The sequence below is a fragment of the Mirounga leonina genome, unplaced genomic scaffold (genome assembly GCF_011800145.1).
Source record: "Mirounga leonina isolate KUSES-001 unplaced genomic scaffold, KU_Mleo_1.0 Mir_101609, whole genome shotgun sequence".
In the NCBI taxonomy this organism is placed as follows: Eukaryota; Metazoa; Chordata; class Mammalia; order Carnivora; family Phocidae; genus Mirounga; species Mirounga leonina.
In genome coordinates this window covers 12,140,556-12,151,078 of record NW_023270164.1, presented here as the reverse complement: position 1 = coordinate 12,151,078, position 10,523 = coordinate 12,140,556, and the positions used below count along the sequence as shown (strand labels likewise).

The window sequence follows — 10,523 nt, the reverse complement described above, 5'->3', positions numbered from 1 at the left end:
ATTCCAAGTTCGAGTTATACAGGTAAATAAGAAACGGACAGATGGAGATGATGAGTAAGACCCCAGTGGGTGCATGAGGGCTGGACGTCTTTAAAAGCTGAGAGATATCTTCCTTAAGGACATGACATTTTTTTTGCTAACTCCAAATTGTTAGTTTTGTGAGCTGTCTCATGGTAATCTTGGAATGAAATGGTAAGGAACTGGACTACAATCTGCCTCATCCTTCTACTTATTCTCTTGGTCACCTCAGTTGTTTTCAGCCTTCCTTTTTTTTTTTTTTTTTAAGAGAGCGAGAGAGCAAGAGAGAGCGAGCACGCATGCACGCATGAGCATGTCGGGGCAGGGCAGAGGGAGAGGGAGAGAATCCCAAGTAGGCTCCATGCTCAGTGTGGAGCCTGACATGGGGCTCGATCTCATGACCCTGAGATCATGCCCTGAGCTGAAACCAAGAGTCGGATGCCTAATCGACTGAGCCACCCAGGCACCCCATTTTCAGCCTTCCTGAAAGGCTCTTCTATTTGAGTCCCCTTCCTCCAAATCCTGGATCTACTACCTTTTCAAAATCCCTTTACCCTACTCACGGCTCTCTAAACCTATTTTCACCTTCTCTCCTCCATTTTGAGGTATTTTTCTTAATCAAAGTCACTGATACTTATCATTACTTTCTTGTTCCAATTTCTGTCAGAGCAATTTGTGCTTTCTTTCCCTCAAGCTCAGAGTATAGGAGACATGTAATTTGAATTTCTTTCTGACTGGTATCTAGACCTAAAAGAAAATAAGTCAACCTTATCAGAGGTCTGCTTCTAACAAAAGGTATATTCACAGGGAATGGTTTATTATTCTTCTTTCTGGAAGTCTGCCAAGTTGACCAGCTTGGCATCAGAAAAACCAAAATAGACACCTGAGGCAAGCTACATCGATTAGAGAGAAAAATGTGACTAAGGAGTGAGGTCATGAAAATAATGGATTTGTAAACCCACTTCCACAGAGCACACGGGTGGTTTCTGCATTACACACACTCTATATATAGGACTCCTATGGGAAAAGTTTTTTTTTTTTTAATTTTTTATTTAGGGACACCTGGGTTGCTCAGTCGGTTAAGTATCTGGCTTCGGGTCAGGTCATGATCCCAGGGTCCTGGAATCGAGTCCCATATTGGGCTCCTTGCTCAGCGGGGAGCCTGCTTCTCCCTCTGCCTGCAGCTCTCCCTCTCTCTGTCAAATAAATAAAAAAGAGACAGAGAGAGAGTGCACACAAGCAGGGGGAGTGGCAAGCAGAGGGAGAGGGAGAGGCAGACTCCCTGCTGAGCAAGGAGCCTGATGTGGGCTCGATCCCAGGACCCTGGGATCATGACCCGAGCTGAAGGCAGATGCCCAACCAACTGAGTGCAGTCAAGATTTTGGCTTTTTTTCTATGTGTGGACCTCCCCCCTTTCTGGGCTTGATCATGCAGTCTTCCCGGAAATGCTATGAGCTACCTGATTGGTTTTTAGATCTACTTTTTACTTAAATTCAGCAGAGTTTATTTTTGCTGCCTTTTTTTTTTTAAAGATTTTATTTATTTATTTGACTGAGAGAGACACAGCGAGAGAGGGAACACAAGCAGGGTGAGTGGGAGAGGGAGAAGCAGGCTTCCCGCCGAGCAGGGAGCCCGATGTGGGGCTCAATCCCAGGACCCTGGGATCATGACCTGAGCCGAAGGCAGACGCTTAATGACTGAGCCACCCAGGCACCCCTATTTTTGCTGCTTTTGATGAATACAGGAATCAGTACCTAGAGTGATGGCACCCTTTATGGATCCCCAGGGAAATGTGAAATTTGGCCATCTAGGCTGGTTGGGGCTGAAGGCAGGAGAAATCAAACTGGCATGATGGAAGGGGGCTCGGTCATTCTCACACTGGTGGATATCTGCTTTAATGATCATCTGTGCTTACCCTGGATGAAGTAAACACTGAAAACAAGGCTTTGGGTAGCTGAATATCCACCCCCAATCAAAAAGTACAAAAGACATGAGGGACTGCTTCCTCACAGTGGTGGCTGCTTCTGATGGGGCTGGTACAGAGAGAAAGAAAGGCAAGTTTAAATTCCTAAATTCTCTGCCCAAGACACAGACCCAAATCCAGGCATTCTATAAGAAAGAAATTACTACACTGTGCATCCATTGAATTCCTGGCCTAAATTCCCACTCTGTCATTCGAAATTTAGGATTAATTGTGAAAGAGGGAGTGGGAGGCCGAGTGTCAGAATAGGGAGATATGGGAGGATGTGGGAGAATGTGAACACTTTAATTCCCACTGAGTATCCTGTGTAAGCTGAAACCAATCTTATTTTCCCTGGAGAGACTGTATCTACCTTAATTGAAGACCTTGTAGTGACTTCTACTGAGAGTGATGCTTTTTAAGGAAAGCCAATTTTCATAGCCCCTCATCCCACCCTTCCATCTCCAGACCTATAACTGCCTTGTGCACCAAGCACTTTATGTGCTTTCCAAACATTCAGTCATTTAATTCTCCCAACAATCCCATGAAATAGTTGCTACCATTATCATCCTCATTTTGCCAAGGAGGAAACGGAGGCCCAGAGAAATGAAATGCCTTGCCCGGCGCAAGAGAGCTCCTAAGTGGTAGAGATGGTAGAGAAGCTATGCTCTTACCTTCACCCCGAGCGATATGGTGTCCCTGATTAGAGCTTTGAATGTATGCGGGAAGTGATTACATGGGGGTTCCTCCAGGCATTGGAAAAATGAAGAGAGTTAGGCATCAGAGGACTCTTGCATTGCTTATATATACCGTTCTTTATTAAATCCACAGAAGAAAGAAAAGAAAGGAAAAGAAAATTTCTACTTCTGGGAAACTGAATCATGAATTATTAGTTTTCTTTGAGACAGCTTTGTCATGCATATTGCATTCCTTGAGCCATTCAGATAAATCATGGCCAGAACAGTGCCGGGTCCATGAATCCCTGGGAAATGAAGGGAGAGAAGGAGGGTGAAGTGGACAGGCTGATAGGGTGGCAGTGCCATTATCCCCGCTGCCCAAGGTCCAGGCCGCCCCTATGAACTTACCAAGCAGTCATACCATTCCCTGAGGACACCACCTTCCCGGCACACAAGGTATCATCCAGAATATGGCGGTTGAGCAGGTCTATGGGGGGAGGGAAGAAAGGGATATAGTGATCTGGTGCACTGGGGACAGGGTGACAGTGTATGGTAGGCCCAGGGGTTCTGCATTCCTTGGAGCCTGAATAACTTCAACTACTACATTGACTGATTCTAGATGACCTTGATTCACTTGTCGGCTGGTTATGAACGACCTCAACCGCCATTTTGGCTGGTTCTGTAGAACCTTAACTCACGTTGACAGATCCTGGATGATCTTTTTTTTTTTTTTTTAAGATTTTATTTATTTATTTGACAGAGACACAGTGAGAGAGGGAACACAAGCAGGGGGAGCAGGAGAGGGAGAAGCAGGCTTCCCGCCGAGCAGGGAGCCTGATGCGGGGCTCGATCCCAGGACCCCGGGATCATGACCTGAGCTGAAGGCAGACAGCTAATGACTGAGCCACCCAGGTGCCCCCAGATCCTGGATGATCTTGATTCATTTTGCCTGGTTATGAATATCCTCAACCATCATATTGCCTGGTCCTAACAACCTCAAACTCTATGTTGGCCAGTTCTGGATGACTTCAGTTGTAATTTTGTGTGGTTATGGATGATCTCAACTGCAACAGCAGCTGGTCTGACATCACCTTAACCACCAGGTCAGCTGGTTGGGAAGCTACTCAGCTGCAAGTTTGGTCAGTCTTGGTGACTTCAAACACTGTGTTGTCCGGTCTTGGATAACCTCAACTGCCACTTTGGTTACAAATGACCTCAGTCTCCATGCTGGTTAGTTCCATTCAACCTCAGGTATCATGGTGCTTGGTTCTAGATGATCCCAACTGCTCAACCAGGGTGACCTTCACTGGCATTCTGACTGGTTAATGATCTCAACTGCCATATTGACCAGTCCTGGACAACCTCAGTTGCCATTTTGACCAGTTACAAATAATTCCAACCTCCATGTTGACCATCCCAGGACCTCAACTTCCACTATAGCTGATCCTGGACTACCTCAACTTCCATGTTGGCTCAAAGTGAACAACCTTAACCTTTATTTTAGCTAGTCTTGAGAAACCTTACTATTCATGTTACCCTGTTCTAGACAGCTTCAACCTCTGTGGTGGCTAGTCTTGGACAACCTCAACCTTCAAGCTGGCCAATCCTGGGTAACCTCTTCTGTTACTTTAGCAGGACTTGGACATCCTCAACCTCCATTTGGCCTGGACCCTAATAACCTCAGTCCCCATTTTGGTCTATCTTGGACAACCTCAAGCACCATTTTGGCCAACCCCGAACAACTACCGCTATTAAATTTTGTCCTCAATACCACCACACTCTTGTCTGGAAAGCTCTCTCCTTTCTGCACAGATAACTCCTTATTTCTGTTCCTACAGCCAGATAATGTGTTTCTTCCCTCAGGGCCTGAACAACCTCAACGCCAAATCAGGACAATCTCCCCCTCCATTCCACATGGAGGTAAGTTTCCGGTTGTCTGAGTCCCCGAAAACTGCAGCCTCCATTCTCGGGGAGGTATAGGACTTCTGAGCCCTCCTGACCTGGACAACATCTCAGCGTAGTTGGTAAGGATACGGGATGGATGGTGTCTCTAACAGCCCAGGCAAATGTGCTCTTTTCCTTGTCATTTTTCTGCTGGTTACTGGAGGTTATGGCTTAGGCAACCTTGAACTCTGTGTGTTGGGCAGTGAGGCCAGGCAGGGCTTCGGGGTGTCCCCAGTGCTGCCTCACCTGGACACTCGATGTGACAGAGGTTCTGGGTGGGTGTAATACCATCGTTACACCACCAGGTGGAGTTCAGCTGGAAAATGCCGTATTTGCTGCTGCGGTCAGGATTGTGGCCCACGAAGGAGGTGTCAAAGCCACTCTCATAGTGTGCCATGCACAGCCCTGGGGCAGGGAGGGGGTAGGTAGGAGGTAGGCATGAGTCCTGGGACTAGGGGATGGTAGGATAAGGGGAGGGGACAGGGATCGTTGTCATTCCAGTTGTGGGGCTGGTGATCTTGGTTTGGTGGTGGTGGTGGTGATTCTGGTGAGACACGAGGGATGGCGGGGTGATAGTATTCGTGATGACTTTGATGGTAGTGATGGTGTTGCTGGTAGACATGGGGGTGATGGTTGTGAAGGCAGTGATGGTAAGGACATTAGAGTCCGTCAGTCAGGGGATGGCCGAGAGGATCATGCCCTGGCCTAGGGAGGTCATAGATGAGAAGGGGGGCCTGGGTCTGAGTGTGGTGGGCAGCTCGGGGTGTGGGTGGGACTTGGGGCAGCTGGAGTCTCACAGTCTCCAATGCTGTAGCCCTTGAAGCCATTGAGGCCCACCTTCTTCGGCTTCATTGCCAGTTCACAGCATTCATAGATCTTCGCATCCACGGCGGCGACCATCAGTGTGGCCAGAGTCACCGCCACAGTGACCCAGGTCTGCATTCTAACATGCATAGGCCCTCCTAGCCAACTCTTCGCTCCAGACTCAAATGCTGCCCTGTTCAGAACTAGGGGCATTCTGGACCTCTGGGCTCTATGAGCAAATACCATGTAATAGATTCTGGAACACAGAAGCCAGAGGGCTCACTGTCTTTCCAAGCGCCACCTCTGTTAGAGACGGACACACAAGGGAAAAGAAAGATACTGACCTATGCACAAAGATGGGAGGAGGCAAAACCAGGGAGAAACCCTGAGATGTCAGAAAGAGATGCAGGAAGAGAGGGGCTGGAGACTCAGAGATAGGACTCAGGCCCTGGGCCTCACGATCAGCCCACATTCCCCCACTTTCCTTAACACAGTGCCACTCCACTGTTTTTAAGCATGCTCCACCACTTGGTTCCCTCCATTTCCACTCACTCTGCCCCTCGTCACCTCCATTCCCCCCACTCTGCTCAGCAGCCAGCTCTGTTCACTACATTGTGCCTCCTACCACCTCGATTTCTCACGCTCTGCACAATATGGCCACCATGCCCTCGCCTTCTGCCCCTCGTTACCTCCATTTACCCATTCTCGGCACCTCCTTCACTTCACTTACTATGCACAGTTCCACGCTAATTTCCTGGAATCTGGCCCACGTTCACCCCATTCAATCACACTCTGCCCTCCGTTACATATTATACACGACACACAACATAGAGATGCGCCCTCTCCTGTTGCTTCACCTCCATTCTTGTTCCAGCTTTTCATCCCTACCCCCCCCCCCCCGGTTCACTTACACTGTCTCTGGGCCACTACCCTTCGTTCACGCTGGGCCTCATATTGCCACAATTCCTTAACCCTCTCCTTACATGGCCCCAATTCTCTCATGTCGTATTCCTTCACCTCCATTCACTCTCAGACTCTCATTTTCTACTTTTCCCCTCCACTTCTTGACACCGCACGAAGTGACTCCCGTTCACTCTCACGTGGCCCACGCTTCAGCTTGCTTCATGGACTCTGGGCCTCACTCTCTCCCTCACTCTCTCTCTTGCGGCCCTTTCTTCACCTTTATTCTCTCCAGCGCTGCTCCCATGTTTACCCCCATTCCCCGTATTCCTCCCAAACACTAGCCCAAGTTACCTGCAGATTCTCATTCTCTGCTTGCTCAGCCCCATTCCTCACTTTCTCTTCATTGACTCCATTTACTCTCACTCACTCACTGCCTCTCATTCATCGAAATGATCTCATTCATTGAAACTCATTTTCTGTGTGACCACTGTTCCCTCTTACCACCCCGTTCTGCGCCTGATCTCATGTCTAGTTTCCGTTCATTCAGTCACACTCTGCCTTGAATTCCCTGGGCCCCATGTTCCCCCACTTTATTCACTTGGGGCCATGTGACCTTCGTCTTTCCCTTTGGCTCACAATACCCATAGTGACTCACCTTCTTCTCTTTGCTTTTCTCTCTCACTCTGCCCAACAGGCGCATGCGGAAGCTCCTTCACCTGGACTGATTGATACTGGGATCCCTGGACATGCCTGGAGCCCCGCATCACCCCTATCTAATCCCAGTCTGCCCCTCATTCACCTCTAGCCACTCCATTTCTCCCTTAGAGTGTCGCCACTCGAAACTCAGCCTGATTCACATACTCACATTCTACCATGTATACGTCTTCAGTCCCTCTTCTGTCCCTTGTACTCCCCATTCTTCCCTCCATGCCCCACATTACCTCCATTCACTCCCACATTCCCCCTAAATTCACCTCTCTCATTCTTAACATGCCCCATAAACCATCGTTTATTCGCACTCTGGTCCTTAGTGCTCAAAACAACTTGCACTCTCCTGCTTTATCAAGTCCATTCATGTTCACCTCCTTGAATTGCTCCATTCACTCAGTCTGCTCCCACTTTCACTTTTGGTCACTTTAGCCCGTGCCTCATTTTCCCATCATTTACTCAGTCTCATCCATAATCTCCAATTAATTCAAAATCGAATGCATGGTCATTCCCTCGTGCAACTCCACACTACCCCCTTTGACTCCACTCTATTCATTCACCTCCCTCCCAACACCCTCTGTCTCTCCTTGCCCCCATTAACTCCCAATCTGCCCTTCATTCGCCATTATTCACCCCTGCCTGTCCCATATGTCTCCCATTTAGTGACACTCGCATTGGCCAAGACAGTAAATTCTGACATATTGTTCAGGATTCATATACCAGTGATGGTATACTACAAATACCAGAATGGAAGTGGATTCCTCTCTTGGAAGCAGGTAGTTCAGGGCTAGCATGCTAGCTTCAAGGTCACCAGAGAAGTGGCTTGTGTGCTTTTGCTCTGACAAACTCACCTGCTGCCTTATGGTCCCAAATCTGCTCACAATTGGCCCCACTTCTGTAGTTTTGATGAAATGTATCTTTTATTTTAAAGTAAGTTCTCCACCCAGTGTGGGGCTTGAACTCCTGGCCCTAAGATCAAGAGTCACATGCTCTACCAACTGGGCTAGCCAGATACCCCTTGATGAAATGTATCTTAAGAACAATTGTGGTGCGGGCACCTGGGTGGCTCAGTCGTTATGCGTCTGCCTTTGGCTCAGGTCATGATCCCAGGGTCCTGGGATCGAGTCCCACATAGGGCTCCCTGCTCTGCGGGAAGCCTGCTTCTCCCTCTCCCATTCCCCCTGCTTGTGTTCCTGCTCTCGCTCGCTCTCTGTCAAATAAATAAATAAAATCTTAAAAAAAAAAAAAAAGAACAATTGTGGTGATGACTCACTGGTGAGGTGGGGGACCTGTGGGTGGGAGTGTCACCTTGTAGAGACTCTGTGGTGGTACCAGCTACTGTCAGCTTCCCATACCCCTTCACCTAGCTACCTGTGGCTTAGACTGTTATATGAGGAGGTTGCACCTGCAGAGACTGATGGCAGAAGATGCCCAGGACATAGTGGGAGGCCTCGCTCCTCAGCACAGAAAAGCTGGTCTCACAGAGCTTGTGGATGTGCACTGTGAACCCTGGGACAGTTTTTGAGGGGCTGTATCACTGGCTCAGGGACATTTCTGGAGCTGGCAATCACTGTACCCCAATAGCCACCAACCCTAAAGGATCCTCTCTATACACAGGGGAGTGTGTGTGTGTACAAAGTGGTGGGGGAATGATGTTTGTTAAGATAGAAGAGGCCAGGCTGGGATGAGCCCTACAGGTCCAGCCTTCCTATTTCCCACCTTCGAATGCATTCAGAGAGAACGGACATGTTTTGTAGCCAAGAAGTGCTTATCCTTCAGGGAGCAAGAGATAGGAGCTATTCCTCTGTTTTCTCTCTTTGCTTTGTCTGCCAAGAAGCTCCATCGAGATTTCTGGTAAAAACATTCCTTGGCTAGTTTTAATGGTTCTGGGATGAGGACCCGCTGATACTTTCTGGAAGTTCTGTGGGATAGTGAATAAACAAAAGAAGAATATTATTGGGTAGAAGTTAAGGATCCAACCTTGGGAAACTGTGTGACCTTGGGCAAGTTACTTAGTCTCTCTGGGACTCAGTTTCCTCCTCTGACAAGTGGAGGCCATGGGACTGTTCGCAGATAGTGGGGACTGAGTGAGGCAGGTCATATCATGTGCTTCACACGGTGTGTGGCACACAGGAGATACTGAGCGAGGTCTGAGCCCCCATTATCACTTGCTGGGCCTATTGGCAGAAGCCACACTGTTTTTCCTGCTTTCGCCCTTGCCCTCTGTTGTCGTTCTCCAAAGCAGCCTGCAGGTTATCTTTGATTTTTTTCCTTTTTATTAACAAAAGCTTAATACATATAGATGCCTGATCTTATTTAAATAATAATACTAAAACATGTAGCACTTGCTATGTGCCAAGCATTGTTCTAAGTCTTTACAATTATCAGTTCATTTGTCATCGTCCCTATTTTATAGATGAGGAAGAGAAGAGTTCTGCCCTAGTTACAAAGCTCCTAGGTAGGGGTTTGAAACCAGGTTGTCTCCATCATGTTTGTTTGGTTCTGGCTTCTTCCTTGCTATATTCCCAATGTCTAGAATACTGTCTGTCATACAGGAGATGCTTAAGCAAATCCCTGTGAAGCTCATGTTCTAGTGGTGCAAGACTCGCAATAAACAAGAATGCGAGATTGCTTCTGATGGGTCTTTAAAAAATCTTATCCCTCTTATGGCTTCCCATTCTGTCTAGAGTGAAGCATGAGCTCTGTTCTTGGCAGAGGAGGCCCTACGGCATCTGGCCCCCCACCCACTTCTCCCTCCCTCACACCTCCTACGCTCCCAAAACACTGCCAGTTTCCATTCCTCCAACACGCCGAATTGGGTCCCACTTCCGGGCCTTTGCAACAGCCGTGCCCTCCACCAGAAAGCTTTGCTTCGGCTGTTTGTGGGGCCGGCTCCTTTTGGTCAGCCAAATTGTCACCTCCGACGAAAGGATTTCGTTCCTGCCCATCCAGAGAAAGCAACCCGTCAGCCACTGCTGAACACATTCCCTTCACCCCGGGGTGTGTGCGTCCTAGGTCCCCGTTTCTTTTTATCCTTCAGCTTGTTTGTATGCCGTCCTTCAAAACTCCCAGCTCTAGCCAGTGGATGGAGCCAGTGTGACCTTTCCCTACCTCTCAGCCTTTGTGCACGCTGGGCGATTCGGCCACGCATCCCGTCTTCCTATTCAATTACACCTGTGAACCCGACGCTGCCCTTCGGGTTCAAGACCCCACATTCCGGCCTGCCAGAACTTTCCTCAGTTGGGCAGTTCCCCTCCCCGCCACAAGCAAAATGCTTTTCGAGGTCTCGGGAATGACGGTCTCCGCCGAACAAAGTAAACACCTGCTCCACACGGCAGCCCTCGAGGTGTAGAGCCCTGGTGGGCGCGGCCATCTCAAAGCAGGGACCGCGCGAGCGCGGCCATCTTCCCTCCGCGCAGGCGCCGCGGCCCCGCCGCGTTCGCGTGGGGCCGGCGGGAGGGGGGCGGGAGGGGGCCCGGTGTTGACTATTGGCGGACGCGGGCTCAAAG

General features: G+C 49.0%; 1 protein-coding gene across 2 annotated transcripts; it reads right to left on the bottom strand.

Moving 5' to 3' along the window:
* Positions 1-2,767: 2,767 nt before the first annotated feature.
* LOC118009938 (sperm acrosome-associated protein 5-like) lies at positions 2,768-10,522 on the bottom strand. Of its 2 annotated transcripts, XM_035003985.1 has the most exons (4): positions 5,397-6,178; positions 4,846-5,004; positions 3,064-3,142; positions 2,768-2,960 (listed from the first exon to the last, which is right to left on the bottom strand). In XM_035003985.1, exons 1-4 carry the CDS (start codon positions 5,647-5,649, stop codon positions 2,858-2,860), a joined length of 594 nt encoding a protein of 197 aa, XP_034859876.1. In that variant the 5' UTR covers positions 5,650-6,178; the 3' UTR covers positions 2,768-2,857. The 2 variants fall into 2 exon arrangements, 1 of the variants encoding a protein (XP_034859876.1); XR_004679060.1 differs by lacking the exons at positions 2,768-2,960; positions 4,846-5,004; positions 5,397-6,178 and adding an exon at positions 10,126-10,522 and having other exon boundaries at positions 3,063-3,142.
* Between the last annotated feature and the right edge of the window lies 1 nt (position 10,523).

What these genes read in the sequence shown, in the direction of transcription:
- LOC118009938 (XM_035003985.1), bottom strand. Translation starts at nt 5,649, where the DNA reads ATGGTATTTGCTCATAGAGCCCAGAGGTCCAGAATGCCCCTAGTTCTG. An exon ending in GGGCTACAGCATTGGAGACT is followed by an intron (nt 5,005 to 5,396) that starts GTGAGACTCCAG and finishes TCCCTGCCCCAG; the next exon opens with GGCTGTGCATGGCACACTAT. An exon ending in CTGTCACATCGAGTGTCCAG is followed by an intron (nt 3,143 to 4,845) that starts GTGAGGCAGCAC and finishes CTCCCCCCATAG; the next exon opens with ACCTGCTCAACCGCCATATT.